Source organism: Chlorocebus sabaeus, chromosome 9 (genome assembly GCF_047675955.1).
Source record: "Chlorocebus sabaeus isolate Y175 chromosome 9, mChlSab1.0.hap1, whole genome shotgun sequence".
NCBI classification, from domain to species: Eukaryota; Metazoa; Chordata; class Mammalia; order Primates; family Cercopithecidae; genus Chlorocebus; species Chlorocebus sabaeus.
The window spans coordinates 102,461,257-102,481,388 of NC_132912.1; the positions used below are offsets into that span (position 1 = coordinate 102,461,257).

General features: G+C 41.0%; 2 protein-coding genes across 6 annotated transcripts in view; one reads left to right on the forward strand and one right to left on the reverse strand.

The window, feature by feature from the left end:
• Positions 1-7,137, forward strand: part of ENTPD7 (ectonucleoside triphosphate diphosphohydrolase 7) — a 55,129-nt gene extending 47,992 nt beyond the window's left edge. For both annotated transcript variants that reach the window (XM_038009428.2, XM_007963821.3), the window contains one exon: positions 334-7,137. In XM_038009428.2, coding sequence (XP_037865356.1) covers positions 334-565 — 232 coding nt within the window. In that variant the 3' untranslated portion in view covers positions 566-7,137. The remainder of the gene's footprint in view (positions 1-333) is intronic.
• COX15 (cytochrome c oxidase assembly homolog COX15) overlaps positions 1-20,132 on the reverse strand; it is a 61,243-nt gene that overhangs the window by 31,802 nt on the left and 9,309 nt on the right. For 2 of the 4 annotated variants that reach the window (XM_073019250.1, XM_073019252.1), the window contains exons 6-8: positions 17,992-18,073; positions 15,319-15,473; positions 13,315-13,428 (exon numbers count right to left, since the gene is read on the reverse strand). In XM_073019250.1, coding sequence (XP_072875351.1) covers positions 13,315-13,428; positions 15,319-15,473; positions 17,992-18,073 — 351 coding nt within the window. Of the gene's footprint in view, positions 1-4,243; positions 9,355-9,720; positions 11,706-13,314; positions 13,429-15,318; positions 15,474-17,991; positions 18,074-20,132 lie in introns of those variants that run through there. The other 2 variants (XM_007963819.3, XM_007963817.3) reach the window with 2 other exon arrangements.

Consider the following 20,132-nt stretch of genomic DNA (forward strand, 5'->3'; position numbering starts at 1 on the left):
ATAACCATATTTTAAGATTTCTGTTACAGGTGACCAATCTAGCCTTTCTGTTCATTTTATGGGCTTCAGTTTCAAAGGCCTTCCCATCTTGGCTTAGATTCTGGAGGGTGTAAGCCTGGAAGTCCCTTCTGGAGGCCGTGGGAAGGAAGACACAGAAGGGCTCCTGGGGTGGAGGATGTTCTTCAGCTTTGCCTGCTCTGTGGAGCTGGTGTCATAAAATGTTTATGTGGATGGAATAAACGTGATAACACTACTGGGCCTTTCAAATCAGAGTAAATGTCTCCCTCTGAAACTTAATTTTTTTCCACCTACAAATTCTTAATTCTTCCCTAGGGATCTTCGGCAGGAAGGTGTCCGACAAGCCCATGGTAGCTGGTTCCGTCTCTCCTTTGTATACAACCACTATCTCTTCTTTGCCTGTATCCTGGTGGTGCTACTGGCCATCGTCCTATACCTTCTGCGGCTACGGCGAATTCACCACCGACAAACACGAGCCTCAGCTCCATTGGACTTGCTGTGGCTTGAAGAGGTGGTGCCCATGATGGGAGTACAGGTGGGGCCGTGAGGCTGGACCAGGACTAGAGAAGCTTGAGCACCCCCAAGTTGCTGCTCATTGAATTCCTCCACTTATATGGCCTCAGATGCTGTGATGCCTGACCTTGTGGATATTTGCCCTTGGAATTTCTACTTCACTTTCTACCATAATTCCTTCTCAGTACCCAGGTCTTCTCTGAGAGAAGCTATAATTTAATCTGTGAGGAACTAAATGACAGGAGATTGGTGCTAATATGGGGGACCAAGCTTTGTCCAAGTGAAGCAGGCTTCGACTCCTTCTTCTGAGAGGTCTGGTGTGTTCCTGAAATCTCACCTTTTCTTCCCTTGCTAAAGCATGAAGTTTGGCATTGGGCACACTGGAAGCCTGGTTGAAATGAAACTTGTAGCATCTGATACAAAGGCAGAGACATTCTAGCAAGTGCAGCAGCCCCTTCTTTCTCTGTAACAGAGATATCATTTATGTGGAGATCCACAGCCTTTAATAGGGATCCAAGATCTTTGCAGTTCAATGGACCACATAGGAATTTCCAGGCACCAAAATGATATTAACTTCCTTGCTTACTTGACAAAGAAGCCATCATGGGTGTGATCCAAGATCCCTGTCATAGTGTTGATGATGTTTTACATGATTTTAAAGGTTAGAACCCCTTCTAAATGAATGGTCTGTGGAAGATATTAGTATCTGATGTCTGGTATGACAAGGATAGAAAATGTTTCCATTTTTATGTGCCTCACAGGCTGTTTGGGCATTAATTTTGCTTTTTGAGCCTTAAGTGTGTTAGCAGGATGGAGAAACTGTGATGGGGACTGGGAACCTGGATTTGTCTGATTTTAGGTCACTGTTCCCTAGGCCTGTTTTTGTGAGCCCTTAAGCAGGAAGATACAAAGAGAGTTCTTTTATTTCACTGCTAAAATCAGTATGTAGTTTGGGGAATGTATTTGAATTGTTTTTAAAGAAAAGGGGAAGAATCAAGAGAGTGGGCAAAGGCAATAAAATCAAAGTTCTTATTAATTATTTCTGAGAAATAGAAGTTTTCTCAATTTCTGACTCTTGGAATGTCTGAAAGGGAGCAAATTCTAAACTTTGGAATAGACCATCTGTTAATAAGCCATCTGGCAACTTTCAGAACCTCTATTAAGAGACTGCTCAGTCACAAACAGCCCTTCCATTAATGAAGCGAGAGGAAAAGCCATTCACCCATTACCCTTCCAGAGTTTTGCTTCTCCTCCACATTTAGCCATTAAATTGCATGAGGATTTCTCATCATCGGGGTCCATATGGAATCTTTCTTATGTTTTACCCTTTCCTACATGTAGCCTTGAATGTCCTGTCCACAAATATGCTCCCAGGGGTGGGAGTATTTTCTTTTTTGTCACCTTTGATTTCTGGGATTAGATTAATAGGGGAAAAAGTCCCTGGCTTTGAAGAAAAAAAAGTAGAATTCTTCAAAAATAAATTTCATACTGGGAACAGAAAGGAATTAAATGCTCCATAAAACAGGGAAAAAGAAATTAAGATCATCCTAGAAATAAACTAAGATAAAAATAAGTATACTGACCCTTGGTTGGGATAAGAAGATAACCAGTCTTGCATAGTTTTAAAATTAGATAAACATGGACTAAACATGCAAAGACTCTGTTCCTTTTTTTTCCTTGGAGACAGGGCCTCACGCTGTCATCACCCAGGCTGGAGTGCAGTGGTGCAATATCATGGCTCGCTGCAGCCTCAACCTCCTGGGCTCAAGTAGTCCTCCCACCACAGACTCCTGAGTAGCTGGGACTACAGGTGTGCGCCACCACACTCAGCTAATTTTTTATTTTATTTTTTTAGAGATGGAGCCTCACTATGTTGTCCAGGCTGGTCTCGAACTCTTGGGCTCAAGCAATCCTCCTGCCTTGGCCTCCCAGAATGCTAGGATTACAGGCATAAGCTACTGCACCTGGCCTCTGTTTCCTTTGGAAATATCTTACCTTTCATTAGGGCTTCTTTCATAGCAATTTCCTTTGGTTTTTAAGACTTCTACATTGATTTGATTTTCGTTTATTATCTGTGCTCCATGAACCTTATGAACGCTGCTTAATAATGTCAAAATATGTTTTAGCTAGCCATTGCCTACTCAGGTAACATTTTCTTTTGCCCTAATATTGGTTTCAATATACTATCTTTGGTTTTCTTGTGAGATCTAATCAATGATGTAATCAGAAGCTACTTAACTGGCTAACAATGATCATACTCATGTACTAAAAATGAACTTGAAACAGGGAAGTAGTGATTGGTCCAATATGAAAGCTCTTAGTATTCTTCATCCTGGCTGTAATAATAGCCTTTATTTGTTAAACCTTTGTTATGTACCAGACACTCTTAAGGATTTTATGTGTATTATTCAAACTGATACTACTCTATTCTTTTTATAGTTGAGAATCTCAGGATACCTATATTTATCACTTTTTCAATATATATGTATTTCTTATTGTCTTGGAGTGTTTAATGTGTTATATCCTGTTCATTACTTTAATATTATAGGATCTAGGCTTATCTTTATTACCATGAGCAAGGCTTCCAGGAGTTCCACAGTACTGAAGGAAAATTTTATCATATCCCTCAGGAGAACTGAATCGTTACTGTTGGTATTGGCTCCTTTGTTTCTTCTATTCTCCCAATTAATAGATTTTAAATGAAATCTCATTAGCTAGAAACAAAAGCCACTTATTCCTTGCTGAGGGCCAATTACTTAAATATATTGCTTCCCTATAATAAAATAATTTGCTTATAGAAGCAGAAATCTATCTTGCCATACCCTTTGGTTTTTAAAGATTTCTCTTCTATTTGCATTTCTGCACTTTGGTAGTTCTCCCATGAAGATAATTATGGTGTCATAAAATTCACATTCCACTGGTTCCTTTGAATCTTACCAACCACTCTTGTTTCAACAGAGACAATGAACCTGAACTGTTTTAGTACTCTTGTTATTACTGAGACAGGTCACAAATATCAAAATAGGAGTCAGTGGCTTGTAGTGATGCTTTTTAGTCTTGTGATAGCACAATCCATCACTTTCCCCAAAATTCTTGTCACAAGAACATAATGAAAATATGTAAAATACCCACTTATGTGGCATTTCATTCACTTAAGTTGCAGTTAACTCTAAGCCAAATTATACCATTTTTTCTCTCTGTACTTTAGCTCCTTGAATTTCCTTAATCTGGGAAACTTTTGTTCCCACACGAAGGAACAAATTCAGGGGGTACAAGTGCAGGTTTGTTACATGAGTATGTTGAGAGATGCTGAGGTTTGGGGTAGATGCCATCGCCAGGTGGTGAGTATAGTACCTAACAGAGAGTTCTTCAACCCGTGCCCTCCTCTCTCCCTCCCTGCTCTATTAATCCACAGTGTCTATTCTGGTCTGGGAAATTTTCATTACTTTCCACCAATCTTCTATTTATTCTCCAAATGTCTTTCAAAGTATCCTGCCCCACCCCCTTCTCATCCTAAGAGATTCCTTTAACTTCAAGATCATGGCCGATGATTGCTGAAAAATGTCTGCCATGCACTTGCTAATAGTCTTTTTAGACATTAACATTTATTATCACATCCATATTTAAATTTTTGAAATAATTTATACTTCTCACCGGTATCATCTAAACAGATGCTTCTCACAGTTTTATGTTCTGCTTTTTGTCAGGGATGAAAGACAAGTGAGTGGTATCACTTAAGGGAAAGAACAGTAGGCTTAACGAATAGCAGACCTGGATTCTAGTTCTGGCTTTATCATTTACTAGCTCTGGTACCTCAGGCCAGTCACCTGCCATCTCTGGTTTGGTTCTCATCTATCAAACAAAGTGGCTAGACAGGATTAGAAACTAAAGGCAGAAGACAAGGTAGAAAAATCAGGATTTTGGGAAGAGCATTTTGTCCTTTGGTTTAGAAGACCAGGCTGCCCAAAAGAGCCTCCTATTTTATTCATAACCCCTGATGATAAGGTTGGTGGGAATGGAGTTTCTAATAGCAATCACAATAAATTTCAGAAGAGTTTTAAAGCTGGGATTTTAAAGGTCTTCTAGTCAACCCCCTTGATTTATATGGGGGATGAAACTGAGGCCTAGAGCAGTTGTAATATGTGCAAAGTCATAGTGACTGGCCTTCTAGGCCCCGGGTTTCTGTGTAACACAGACACCCCAACTACTTTGTCAGCTACAATGAAATGCTCATTAACAGAATCTTTCTGCAAGTATAAACAGAATTTATTCTTTATAAAACAGCTGGCCACCACTAACCATGCCCAATCTTTACGACTGCTTCTGACATTCATTTATGACTGCTTTGCTCACATTTAGGAATCAACTTTGAAAAAAATACTTTGTTAGAAATAGTGCCAAGTTTTCACTACATCTATTCTAGTTCCTGTATTTTTTGTACTTTTAAATTTTATACATCTTTTTATAACAATTTTATACAATTTCCTTTACTACAACATCCCAGCAATTCATTAGATAACTACAGCCTAGATGAAGGTTAAATGCCTATTACATCTGCCTCATTAAAGAACTTCATTGTAATTCTTGGGCAGTTTCCAGACTCTGTTACAGAAACAGAGGGCTGTTTCTTTTTGTTGTCTTTGAACTTTTCAAATTAATTCAAAACTAGTATCTAATTGTCCTTTTTGCTGTGGTATGTGGTGTAATGTTGATTGGGAATAAGAATTATGGTACAAATAGCAGATGTTTCAAATTCTCCCATATTAGTCTCTTAGGGACACTAGCGCCAGAGTCCAGCTCCTGGGGCAAAAGGCTCTGTCAAACTTGTGAGAATTTTGCGAGTGTTACAAAAAATATTGCTGTTAAAAACTACGACTCAAAACCAAAAGTGATTAATAACAACAGGATTATTAGCAATATTTTGATTAATACTATAGAATAGCAAAGAGTGAATATACCTCAAATTGAAAACTTTTAGGTTGTGTTCTTGGCTCTCTCTCTCTCATAACCCTGGATCTAAGTTGGAAAGCTGTGGCACCCTGTTTGGGTATCCCATCTACCCTGTTTTCTGTTTCTGCAGATGGCTTGTTCAAGCTTCATTTTAAGCCTGCTCTGTCTACTTTAATCTTACTTATATCCTAACAGACTTCTCTTGTGTTAGTACACATTTCTCTTTTGCTCTAATATTTCATGATTTTCCAGTTTGTCGGTACTGTTATTAGAGGGACAGGGAAGGAACAACACACCAGTTGACCATTTTGTTTCTCTGAAAATGTGAGCAATAAGGAGATCCTTTTATTAATAAAACTGAATCATTACTCATACTACAAGGGCTTTCACTTTTAAAATGTAATCTATCATTGCTTCCATTTTTATGAACACCAAAGTTGAAAAATTTTCTGAATCACAGGCTGCGTATAGCCACATATGCATGACTTCAGGCTAGCATAAAGACATGTCTGCTCCTGAGCCTCTTCTTTTAAAGTAGGGCAGCCACTGTATACCCTCTGGTGGCCCACTCGTTCTCCACTCCAGGGCAGCCCTGGTACTTTCCTAAGCGGCCCCTCGTACAGAGCGCTTGCTGCCGGTGAAGACTGCCCCTTACTAGCTTCTGCAAGAAGGGATCCCAGACACACACTTTGGTTTCTAGTATTTCAGTTACTATGTTGTATTTGAAATTCTCATTCCACAGTTCCCCTTTAGTTGAAGTCCTGAAGTACATGCCATGTCTCCCCCTTTATTTCTACCTTGATCAATGGCCTCTGCGGAGTGTGGTGAAAGACATCTTTTTATTATGATCCACAACTAGACACTGCACACTTCAAAAAACCAAAGGCTGCCTGTATTACATTGCTTTGGGGAGCTGTTAAGACTCTGTTTTTCTACTGCTTCACATTAAACAATAATTTTGTTGAATTCTGAATTCTTAAAATTCTCACTGACAAACATTTTAAGTCAGTGTTGAGGAAAATGTGTGATGCATGTTAGAGAGGTAATGCATTCTCCCTTATGCAGGGACATGGGTATATGTGTTACATATGCTGATATATAACCCACCATTCATCCCAGGACCACAAGGGTAGCTGCAGATAAATTGGTTATCCTAAAATCATGATCATCAGTGTTGATCTCTGCAACCAACATTGCTTTATGGAGTTGCTAATCATTACCCTTACTACAATAGAATTTGTCAGTCTAAGTTATAGACAAAAATTCTAGGTTGACTGATTAAGAAAGCCATGTGTTTTAATTTCCTTTATGTTTTAAAAACAATGGACATCAGTGCAGAGAGACCTTTGAAAATATTAAGGGAGATCTAGTTAATCCTATAGGTACGTGATGACTGTTTTTTTTGAAAAAGATATTTGGGACATCAATCTGTAATTGTTAATTTTCCATTCATGCATTCACTAATTCAATATTTGATATGTGACTGGGAGTGCTGGCAATAACATAAACACAAAAAATAACTAAGATAATCATCATTCACCGGAAGCTCATAGGTGGCATAATACAGGTATATAGCTAAATGCAACCAGTTGTTTTTCCAAATGTATTCATCATCTGTAATAAAAGAAAAATGAAGTAAAACATCTGAAACCTTAACTTACGAGTTGCTACTTCCTTGGAGAGAACTGTAGAAGCATTAATATATGGTTGTTTGGGTTGGGTCATACTGCCCTCTGCTGACTCAGTTATTAACTAAGGAGAACCTGGGTTTGAGGATCAGGAGAGGATAGTATGGGAACTTGCCTCAGAAATACAGTTCCCTTTCTTTGAAGGATTCTATCCAGAAGACACCATATCCTACTAACGTACTAAGGATCAACAGAGCAGATCAAATGATAAGGTAGGGTGGATATTAGAAGGGAATGGGAATAAGCTAGTAAGAACTTTCTAAGGTAACTAGGCTATTAGGACCTAAGCCAGTGGTCCCTAGACTTGTCTGCACATTTGAATCACCTGGGGAACTTTAAAAATATGCCTTTTACTGCCTCCAGGGATTGTGACTTAATTGGTCTTATATGAGGCTTGGGTTTTGGGATTTTTCTAAGATTCAAATAAGAGAGAAGTTGGGAATTTCTTCTAGGCAATAGCATAAGCCCACCCAAGGTCCAGGATTTATGAAAAATTGACAAACTGTTTTGCTAAGAATCACCTGTGTTAGTCCGCTTGTGTTGCTATAAGGAAATACCCGACAATTTTTATAAAGAAAAGAGATTTATTTGGCTCACAGTTCTGCATAGAACTGTATAGGAAGCATGGCGCTGGCATCTGCTTCTGGTGAGAGCCTCAGGAAGCTTACAATCATGGCGGAAGGGGAAGGGGAGCCAGTGTGTCACATGGTGAAAGACAGCAAGAGAGAGAGGAGGAAGTTCCAGGCTCTTTTGAACAACCAGAGTGAGAACTCACTCATTACTATGGGGATGGCACGAAGTCATGCATAAGGGATCCGCCCCCATGAACCAAATACCTCCCACTAGGCCCACCTCTAACACTGAATGTCACACTTTGAACATGAGATTTGGAGGGGACAAAACATCCAAACCATATCACTACCTGAGAATGGTACACTACAGGTCACACAGAAACTTCCAGAGTACTGGAGTTGAAAGAAAACTGAGATCACCTAGTTCAGAGATTAAAAATGGAAAACGTTAGGTCATTTATGGCTCTCAGACATGTTAAGCCTGCATAACATTTTTTAAAATCTTGAAATTAGTTCCCAACACTTAACTGAAAGCTTTCACAGAAAAATATAGATATGTGGCTTCTTTAAAAAAAAAAAAAAAAAAATATTTGGTACCTTAAACACTGTAAAATTAACATTTATATCTGAATCCAGCATCTCTTTTTGCTTTGTAAATGAGGTCAAGGATGAAATCCAGATGTTCTCCCTTTGTATTTATCTTGTCACTGTATGGAATCTAGGTATATCCAAGGAAAACTAAACTTAAGATAAACTTATTTTCCTTATTTCAAAAAGCAACAAAAACCCAGAAATCTAACAACCCTGGACCTGTAGAGCAGCAGCAGCAGAACAAAGCTCAGTAGTTTAGTCTGAGCTGGGGCACCTGCTCGCCAGTGTTACTGTCTCCACCAGCCTGACCCCAGAGCATTTGATTTGTCTACCCTACTCTTGCTTTCTACAGAACTAAAACTAACTTCCTGCAACTTTCACCCATTGCTGCCAGGTCTGCAGCACAATGGAAGCTCATTCCCTCTTCTGCATGAGATAGCTTCAACTTCTCAAGGACAGGAATCTTGCTCTCTCCCCAGATGTTCTCTTCTCCAGTTAAATATCCCCAGTTCCTTCAACTATTCCCTGTGTGATAGGGGTTCTGGACTCATCACCATTCTGGTCTCTTCTTCTGGATACACACTTAGTGGCCATCAATATCTTGCTTAAATTTGGTACCCAGAGTGAAATGCAACATGTTAGGGGTATTCTGACTATGGCTGTGACACTTCTACTGATAAAACCTGAAGTACCACTAATTTTTCTGTGTTATATAATAACAACATGAATACTAGTTGGTTCATATTGAACCTGAGGACAACTGAAATCCTCAAGTCTTTTTTATATGAAATGATATAAGGCCAGGTTTCTTCAGCCCAAACTTCTACAACTTATTTAATTTGAATGAGTATATTTCTAATCTGTTTACTTTCTTCTCAATGGCATCACTCTGGGACTGTTTTCAGTTGCCACTGTCATCTATTATATTAGCAATATTGGGTTGCTGCATCCTCAAATCAGATGTTCCTGATACCTTCATCCAAATCACTGATTTTAAAAATAAAGTTAAATAAGACAGAGCCCTATGAAATATCAATAGAGACCAAAATCACATTAATTCAGCAGTCAACAATTTGTTTAAATATCTGAATAGATGTCCATGTACTACACCATTAAGGCCATATTTTTCTTATTACAAAGTTGTTAGGAAACCCTCTCAAGAACCAATTTATACTGTCGATTCCATTCCTCTCTCTGACCTTATAATGTTAACATCCTTATCAAAAGAGGAACTAGCTGGGAGCGGTGGCCCACGCCTGGAATCTCAGCACTTTGGGAGGCCGAGGTGTATCAGGGGAACCCACCTCCGATAGTTAATATGGGTTCTTTTCTATTTCCCTAAGTGTCCAGGCTGGTTTGAGAAATAAAGGGAAAGAGTACAAAAGAGAGAAATTTTAAAGCTGGATGTCCGGGGGAGACATCACATGTTGGCAGGTTCCGTGATGCTCCCCACGCCGTAAAACCAGCAAGTTTTTATTAGCGATTTTCAAAAGGGGAGGGAGTGCACGAATAGGGTGTGGGTCACAGAGATCACATGCTTCACAAGGTAATAAAATATCACAAAGCAAGTGGAGGCAGGGCGAGATCACAGGACCAAAGGATGGGGCGAAATTAAAATTGCTAATGAAGTTTTGGCATGCATTGTCATTGATAACATCTTGTCAGGAGACAGGGTTTGAGAGCAGATAATCTGTCTGACCAAAATTTATTAGGTGGGAATTTCCTCATCCTGATAAGCCTGGGAGTGCTACAGGAGACCGGGGCTTATCTCATCCCTTGACGATAAAAGATGGCCGCCTCCCAGGTGGCTGTTTATAGACCTACCCTCAGGGCGCATTCCCTTTCCAGGGCGCATTCTCTTTCTCCGGGATTTCCTTGCTGAGAAAAAGAATTCAGCGATATTTCTCCTATGTGCCTTTGAAAGAAGAGAAATATGGCTCTGTTCTGTCGGCTTACCGGCAGTCAAGAGTCCAAAGTTTTATCTCCCTTGTTCCCTGAACATTGCTGTTATCCTGTTCTTTTTTTCAAGGTGCCCAGATTTCATACTGTTCAAACACACGTGCTCTACAAACAATTTGTGCAGTTAACGCAATCATCACAGGGTCCTGAGGCGACATACATCCTACTCAGCTTATGAAGATGATGGGATTAAGAGATTAAAGTAAAGACAGACATAGGAAATCACAAGGGTAATGATTGGGGAAGTGGTAAGTGTCCACGAAATCTTCACAATTTATGTTCAGAGACTGCAGTAAAGACAGGCGTAAGAAATTATAAAAATATTAATTTGGGGAACTAATAAATGTCCATGAAATCTTCACAATTTATGTTCTTCTGCCGCAGCTTCAGCCGGTCCCTCCGTTTGGGGTCCCTGACTTCCAGCAACAGAGGTGGGCAGATTACCTGAGATCAGGAGTTCAAGACCAGCCTGGCCAACATGGTGAAACCCCTTCTCTACTAAAAATACAAAATTAGCCAGGCATAGTGACTTGTGCCTGTAGTCCCAGCTACTTGGGAGGCTGAGGCATGAGAATCGCTTGAACCCAGGAGGTAGAGGTTGCAGAGTGAGCTGAGATCATACCACCGCACTCCGGCCTGGGCAACAAGAGTAAAACTATCTCAGGAAAAAAAAAAAAAAAAAAAAAGCAACTATTTGGTGATTACCTCCTTTTCCAAGTACTTACAAACCATTTTGCTACATATACACATTAAGCTTGTCAAAATCTGCAATTTCCCCATTTCTGAAAATCAGGATATTAGAAGACATTAGCTTTTTTTTTTTTGCTGAAGACCAGCTGGCTACTTTGGGTATGTCCATCCTATCCTTTCAATCTTCACCTAATGGAAGTAAACTTAAGATCATAAAGAAATTCTATTTAGGCAGAATTAAGGACTCAGGAGAACAAGGAGACAGAAATTATCCATGTAGAACGAAGAGCTTGCCAACACCGAAAAACCTGACACAAAGCCTGTTAGGCAGTAAATGGCAGACATTTCTTTCTCTACATTAAAACTGATTTTCAACATGAAAAGCAGATTTACAGGGAACCTTTAGGGTAACCACACTTAATGCATTCTTGATCCAGTGACTACCTCAAAACAGGAAAAGATTTTTAAGTAAGTTGACCATTTGGAAACCACTGGGTATGTGAAGGTCATCTCATAGAAAAGCCCAAGTTCTTAGGATCTCTGAAGAGCTCTCAAAAGCAGTCACAGTCCCAAGAAGCTGGTCCTCTAAGAATCATTTTGGGACTCTTCGGAGTTCATTCATCAGCCAAAGAGCACCAGTAAGCAAAGCCAAGGAGCCTGACTGGTGAGTGGCGGCCAGAGGAGTTGGGACGTACATCAGCAGCGTGCTGATGCCCAGGCCCACCTGTCACAAAGGAAAGAAGGCAATAGGAAAGGCAGTAACCCAAAGTTCACATTGAAAATGACCAGGCATGGATAACCACACACAAACCTCCACATCCTCCTATCAGAGCACTTAAAATACACACATTTTCAATTTCACAAGAAAATATGCTTACAATGAAAGAAATTCGACCAAAATTGATAACCCTAAAATTCCCCTTAATTATCCTTCATTCCATCCCAGTTCCCCACAGTAGTCACTGTTACCAGTTTCTGCACCCTTGTACTTTAATATGTTTATAGAGAAATATATAGTTTTGTGCTTTTAAAAAACATATTGTTTTATCACTTGCTTTTTTTCATTTAGCAATATACGGTATATATTGAGATCTTATTAAACTGCTGTGCAGTATCGCATAGTATGGATATACCATAGTTTGTTTTGTTTTGTTTTGTCTTCAGACAGAGTTTCACTCTGTCTGCCAGGCTGGAGTGCAATGGCATGATCTCGGCTCACTGCAACCTCCACCTCCAGGGCTCAAGCAATTCTCCTGCCTCAGCCCCCCGAGTAGCTAGGATCACACGTGTGTGCCACCACGCCCAGCTAATTTTTGTATTGTTTAGTTGAGATGGAGTTTTGCCATGTCAGCCAGGCTGGTCTCGAACTCCTGACCTCAGTAATCCACCCACCTTGGCCTTTCCCAAAGTGCTGGGATTACAGGTGTGAGCCACTGTGCCCAGCCCATAGTTTTTTAACTGTTTAGGTTGTTTCCAATTTTTCACTACCACAATTCTATGATGAATTTTCTCATATAAAAGGTCTTTGTGCATAGGACTGTTTCTAGGACAGACACTAATAAGTCCATTTGCTGGGCCAAAGAATTATCCATTTAACTTTTAAAAGATATTGCCAGCCTGGGTGACAGAGTGAGACTCCGTCTCCAAAAAAAATAAAAAAAGATATTGCCAAATTGCCCTCTGAAAAAAACTGTACTAACTCATGCTCTCACCAAGAATATCTGAAGGTATCCATTTTCCTATGCCCATGGCAATACCTGATTATTTTTCTTCATTTTTTCCCAATTTGATGGGCACAAAATGGTATTTATTTTTTAAATTTGCGCCTTTGATTATGAGTGAAGCTGAACAGCTTTTCATGTTTACTGGCCATTAATCATTCTTTTTGTGGTAATTGTGTATTGATGTCCTTTACTTATTTTCCAGTTATTAATTTTTAAATTTATTATAAATATGGAAAAATATTTTCTCCTAGTCTGTCACCTTTCTTTTTTTTTTTTTTTAAACAGGGTCTCACTCTGTTGTCTAGGCTAGGGTGCAGCAGTGTGATCTTGACTCACTGCAGCCTCAGCCTCCCTGGCTCAGGTGATCCATCTCAGCCTCCCGAGTAGTTTGGACTACAGGCAAACACCACCATGCCCATCTAATTTTTTATTTTTTTGTAGAGATGGGGTTTTGCCATGGTGCCTAGGCTGGTCTCAAATTCCTGGCTCAAGTGATATGCCCACCTAGCCTCCCAAAGTGCTGGGATTACAGCCATGAGCCACTGTGCCCGGCCCCTTTTTTAACTTTGTATTGGGGATACTGTCAGAACAAAAAGAAATGGTTTATACCTGTGTATACGCCAAAGCCAGCAGAGTCACTGCTGCCATCTTGGTCCTTCTAGGAAGGGGAATTCTCCGAGAGAGGAAGTAGAGCACTGTAATGGCAGTGACTGAAGTGATTCCCTGCAGGGAAGAAAGATTCTATCACATTAGATAGAAGTGCCAGGTTTCTACTCACCTTACATGTACTTCCTCTAGAACCATTCAGCAACCATGAAGTACTTTCCTGTACCAGTCACGGAGAACCTCCCTGCAGTCCCACCCTGATTACTTCTCCACAGGCTGTCTCTTCCACCGTCCTCTTCTGCTTGCCACTTAAACATCGGTATCACCTAGGGATCCACCTGAGATGCTGTATGTACCACTTCATACACCCTCGCTCTCAGTGATCTCATCCACTTTCCAATATGGGTGTCCTCTCATTTTTAAGTCACTCTTTGCGTCCTTATCCCTAACCGTATCTCTAATCCTATATTCTTAAAGCAGGGCTGACCCCAGCACATGAGGGTTATTATTTTCCTGGGCTGAGAGTGGAGAAAGTGCTGGTGCTGCCAGCTGGTGCTAAAAAAGACCTAAAGTCTCATTTTCATTCCTATCTCTTCAGAACAAGGGTCCAGGACTGGCAATAATGGTCCCCTTCCTCTCCCACGGTATCAGGGAGAATGTTTTCTATCATATTTCTACATTTATTTCACATTGTCTCCTTTTCAGAGCTGTCCACAATGACAATTTCAACCAGGCTTTACTTATGCTAAGATACTGTGTGCAGGTGGGGACTCAGCCCACACCAGGTAACACGCTTCAGCCCAGCCCCCATTGGACAACTGAGTCCTCTGGCCCCCTCTCTCTGGATGTGCTGCTCTCATCTCACACTCAACATGCCTGCATCTGATGACATCCTCCCACCTCTAGCTCCATACTCATTCCAACGGCCCCATCCCTATAAGTCATGTTTTAGGCATGCTACAGAAGACACTTTGGAATTTCACTTGATCTTTCTTCACCTTCATTCCTGACAGCCAATCTTATTAACTCTCTTCATTTACTTATTTATTTATTGTAGAGATGAGGTCTCCCTGTGTTGCCCAGGCTGGTCTTGAACTCTTGGGCTCAAGCAATCCTCTTGCCTTAGCCTCCCAAAGGGCTGGGATTACAGGCATGAGCCACTGTGCCCACTGCTCTTATTTTTAAATTAAATTTAATTGTTTAAGAGACAGGCTCTCACTCTGTCTCCCAGGCTAGAGTGCAGTAACGTGATCACAGCTCGCTGCAGTCTCAAACTCCTGGGCTCAAGCAATCCTCTCGCCTCAGCCTCCCAAAGTGCTAGGATTATAGGTGTGAGCCACTGTGCCCAGCCTCTGTTCCTTTAAATTCTCTCTCAAATGCATCATTCTTCTCAAGTCCCACTCCCACCATGTAGGCCCCATCTCCATCGCTCTCCCTGGCATCACACAGCAGCACTATGCTTCTCACAGTCTCCTTACTGCTCATCTTTCCCCGCTCCAATTCATCACACACAGGCCTCCAAGCCAATCTTTAAATGGCCCATAGCAGAACCTCAAAACATATTAGCTTCAACAGAATGAAAAGTACTAGTGAAGCTCCTGGCTCCCTGAGCTTCTGGTTTTGCTCCGAGAGCTATGTGCTTAGCAACTATGGTCTCTGCATTCTCTTCTCTACTCAACCACATTTCTGCTGAAATGACTTTCTAGGTATGTGCAGGATTGAGGGAGGTTATCACTTGCCAAGTGGTAAAAGGCACATTCGAACTTTAAGAAGCTGGCAATGTCCTGAAAGCTAGAATTTGGCTGGGGTAGGGGGTCGGGGGGACAGGGGTGAGTAATGAGGACAAAGACATTAGATTAGAGAAATGGTCCTAAAATTTCTCCAAAGAGAGCATAAAGTATGGTTCCTGCTCTACTCTGTCAGTGTTGCCATCAGTGCTTCACTGACACCCCAAAGCCTATGATAGGCTCCTGTGCTCTCTGGCAGGTACCCACCAGCTACACTTACCAGAATCCGGTGATCAAACTGCACCATGGTGGGATTCTCAAAAACATTCTTCAGGATGGGGGAGAAGGTAAAGAGGTCCTCTGGGATCCAGGATTCTCCCATTTTGGGAAAGGAGTTGTAAACAAGCCCAGCATCTAGCCCTGCCACAAAAGCCCCTGTATTCCAAGGTAAATGGTATTTATTAAAATGAGAAGAAGAAGAGACCAAATACTAGTTCTGACATAGAAAAAGTCTGTTATCCCTGAGTTAAACTAAGGGAACAGTCAGAGAACAATAGAAAGATCTACAACAGAGGTTCTCCAACAGGGAAGACACATCACAATCACCATGGAAACTTCAAATCTCTGCATCCTTACCTGCTCCCACTCTAAGATTCTGCTTCCTCTAGAGAAGTGCAGTAGAGGCTGCGGTGTGGGGGGAGGGGGAGAGGCTTACTAGCTTAGAAAAATTCCCTTAGTGATTTTGATGCCCTCTTCACCCCGCCACTGAGTGCTACTGATTTATTTTAGAAATGCTCTCCCACAGATGTCTGCATGACTGACTCCCTTACTTCCCCAGCTTCCACTCAGATGTCACCTTACCAAAGAGATTTCGCTTGATGATCCTATATAAAATGGTACTCCCCTAGCACACTTTCTGTCTCCTGACCCTAATTTATTTTTCTTCATGGCACTAAATATCATCAAACACATTATGTTTCCATTGTGCATTATCTGTCTTCCCCAAATGCTCAATAAATGTTTGTTGACTGAACACGGAAGTGAGAAAAATCCCAAAACTTATAAACTAAATCCTGCATAAACAAATAAAGAAGGTATTCTTGAATTAATGGATGTCTGATCTATTATTTATTATCAAAGAAAATCCAGAAATGTTTGGGTCACACTCCCTTTTCTCTTTCTTTTTTTTTTTTGAGACGGAGTCTGGCTCTGTCCCCCAGGCTGGAGTGCAGTGGCACGATCTCGGCTCACTGCAATCTCTGCCACCAGGGTTCATGTGATTCTCCTGCCTCAGCCTCCCGAGTAGCTGGGACTATAGGTGCCCGCCCTTTGGTAGAGATGAGGTTTCACTATGTTGACCAGACTGGTCTCAAGCTCCCAACCTCAGGTGATCCGCCTGCCTCAGCCTCCCAAAGTGCTGGGATTACAGGCATGAGCCACCGTGCCTGGCCTTTTTTTCTTTTTTTTGAGTCAGGGTCTTGCTCTGTCACCCAGGCTGGAGTGCAGCAGTGCAATCTCAGCTCACTGCAGCCTCGACCTCCTGGGCTCAAGCAATCCTCTGGCTTCAGCCCCCTGAGTAGCTGAGACTACAGGCACACAACACCACACATGGCTAATTTTTGTAATTTTTGTAGAGATGAGGTTTTACCATGTTCCCCAGGCTAGTCTTGAACTCCCCGGCTCAAGCAATCCACCTGCCTCAGCATCCCAAAGTGCTGGAATTACAGGTGTGAGCTACCATGCCCAACCCACTCCATATTTTTTTAAAACGTCCCTTATGAAGTAAAAATTCATGCTCTTTGCCAAAAATAAAAGTGTTGAGTGGCTCATTGGTTTGAATCAGTATTATTTTTATTCCAGAGCAGTGCTATCAATAGAACTTTCTGTGAGAGTGGAAGTGTTCTATATTTGCGCCGTCCAATACACTAGCCCCTAGCCACATGTGCCTATGGAGCATCTGAAATGTTGCTAGTGTGAATGAAGAACTACATTTTAAATTTTATTTAACCTTAATTAATTTAAGTTTCAATATCCACATGAGGCTACAGACTCCTCTACTGGACAGTGCAGTTCTCAAATGAGAGCAGCAGAGGTGGAAGTGTGGTTTAAAGAATGAAAAAAGCCAGGCGTGGTAGCTCATGCCTGTAATCCCAGCACTTTGGGAGGCTAAGGCAGGTGGATCACCTGAGGTCAGAAGTTGGAGGCCAGCCTGGCCAACATGGTGAAACTCCCTCTCTACTGAAAGTACAAAAATTAGCTGTGTGTGGTGTCGTGCACCTGTAATCCCAGCTACTTGGGAGGCTGAGGCACGAGAATTGCTTGGACTCGGGAGGCAGAGGTTACAGTGAGCTGAGATCACGCCACTGCACTCCAGCCTGGGCAACAGAGTGAGACTCGGTCTCAAAAAAAAAGAATGAAAAAATCCTGTGTTGGTCTCTCTGTGCCAATGAACTCTCCACCCGCAACCATCTCTGAGGGCAAGCCTTTTGTCTGACCCATCTGGATGTAATGTGATGATAACAATAATGTTTATATAATAGTAACAGCTAACACTTATGTAGCCTTTGCTGCATGCTAACAACTATTCTACACATTTCACATTTAGCAGTCATACTGTTGTCATAATCTCCATTTTACACATAAGGTCTCTAAGGCCCAGAGAGGTTACAGAGCTTGCAAAGGTCATACAGTTCACAGGTAGTGAAGCCAGGATTTGAACCTAAGCCATCTGGATCTAGGTAGATGTTCAATATTTTTGTTCAATTGACAGTAAAGTAGAATTTTTGGAAGAGAGAAAGGAACAGGAAACAGTGGGTGAAGATAGTGGGAATAAGAGAAACAGATGTGAAAAGGAAATATAAAGATGCAGGAGGACGAGGCAAAGCGTTAGGCAAGAGGTCCCAGCTTACAGAGTGCGATGCAAACAGGTCATCTTTGATAAGCTGAGTCCTACCTGAGAGAGCCGTAAGGAACACCAAACCTGCTGTTCCATGAGCAAATCGTCTCAACCGTAAGAGTGGACGGGTTTCAGGCAACTAAACAAGAAAAAACATTCAGTTAAACTGTGTTTCAGGAACAATGAGAGGCACCAAAGATCTCCAAGGCCAAACCCAAGTGACAAATTAAGATCAGAGCTTCTCCGACCCCTAGACTAAGTTAAGTACTTCTGGCAGATATTCTGTTCCAACATGTACTGTATTTTATTGTAATTATACTTCTACCCCACAAGTTTTGTGAAGGCAGAAACTGCCATCTTTTTTACTACAGCAATCTTAGCCTAGTGATTGGCACATAGGTACTCATTACGTATCTGTTCAAAATCTGAATGATTTACATTATTCAGGAAGCAAGGCTTCATCATGGTTGAAAGGATGTAGCTTAAGATCAGGACTGGATTTTCATGTGTGTGATATTAGTGCTTAGCAAATATAGTCAGAATCGAAATTGCATAAAATGCTTAGAGATTCCTGCATTTAGTGTTTTTGATAAAATGTTTTTATTCTTATTACCACCAACTTCTAATACTAATCAGTGAATCATCAAATATGAATAAGAACTTTATAAACAGGTTACTATAAAGATACAAAGGAGTTATGTCAGAATGCTACCCTCAAATGGCTTACACTCTATATGAAAAGTTAGGTATCATTACTAACATATCACATTATCAGCACTGTCCAATAGAACTTTCTGTGATGATGGAAAAGTTCTATCATCTACCTAAGAAGAGCTTGAAACATGGCTAGTATGACTGAAAATTAAATTAAAAATTAATTTTATTTAAATATAAAGTTTAAGTAAACAAAAAGCTTATGTAAATAAAGTTAATTTTATTTAATTAAAAATTTTTTTTTCTCACTTTGTCGCTCAGACTGGGGTGCAGTGGTGCAATCTTGGCTCACTGCAACTTCCACCTCCCAGGCTCAAGTGATTCGCCTGCCTCAGCCTCCCAAGTAACTGGGATTACAGGCGCGTGCCACTGTTGCCCAGCTAATTTTTTAACTTTTAGTAGAGATGGGGTTTCACCATGTTGGCCAGGCTGGTCTCGAACTCCTGACCTCAAATGATCCACCCACCTCAGCCTCCCAAAGTGCTGGGATTACAGGCGTGAGCCACCATGCCCAGCCTTAATCAATTAAAATTTAAATAGCTATATGTAGTTAGTAGATACTGTATTCGACAGCATAGCACTATATGGTTCATTGGCTAGCATCTCAAATCCTTTTTGTAATTAGGTGAATCTAAACAAACAGAGAAAAACAATTAATTGATAAAGTCATCAGTAATCTTTAAGAGTACAATTTCAGCAGCAAGAGTGTGTGGGTTTATGTGTAAGTGTGGGTAAATGTGAGAGTGTGTATGTATTGGGTTGGGTGAGGAAGATAATTACAGGGATTGAAAAGAAGGAATAGATTGTCAGGAAGCAACAGCTATAGATGCAGGCAAAATGAATCCATTAAAATGAATTCATTTTAGAAGTCTGAATTAAAATGAATTCATTTTAGAAGTTTGGCTTTGATGGGCACGGTGGCTCACACCTGTAATCCCAGCACTTTGGGAGGCTAAGGCGGGTGGATCACCTGAGGTCAGGAGTTCAAAAGCAGCCCAGTCAACACGGCAAAACCCCGTCTCTACTAAAAATACAAAAAAATTAGCCAGGCATGGTGGTGTGCACCTGTAGTCCCAGTTACTCAGGAGGCTGAGGCAGGAGAATTGCTTGAACCCGGGAGGTGGAGGTTGCAGGAGCCGAGGTCATACCACTGCACTCCAGCCTGGGCAACACAGCAAGACTCCATCTCAAATAAATAAATAAAAGAAGTTTGGCTTTGAAAGTCAGGAGACTTTCAAATAATTCCTTATGTTTCAGATGTGGAATTACTCAGTGGTTGTCTACTATATCAATATTTCAACCCAATTTGGCTTCTCTGTGGGAATGACTGCCAAGACAACATGTCCGGTCCTTATTGGAATCTAGCTACTGGCTCCAAGTACCTAATGGATGATTCGACTCAAGAGTCCTGCTGTCATCTCAAACTTTTCTCCAGGAACAGCTTACTCAGGTCAACCCATGATTTCAATACCTAATATAAGACT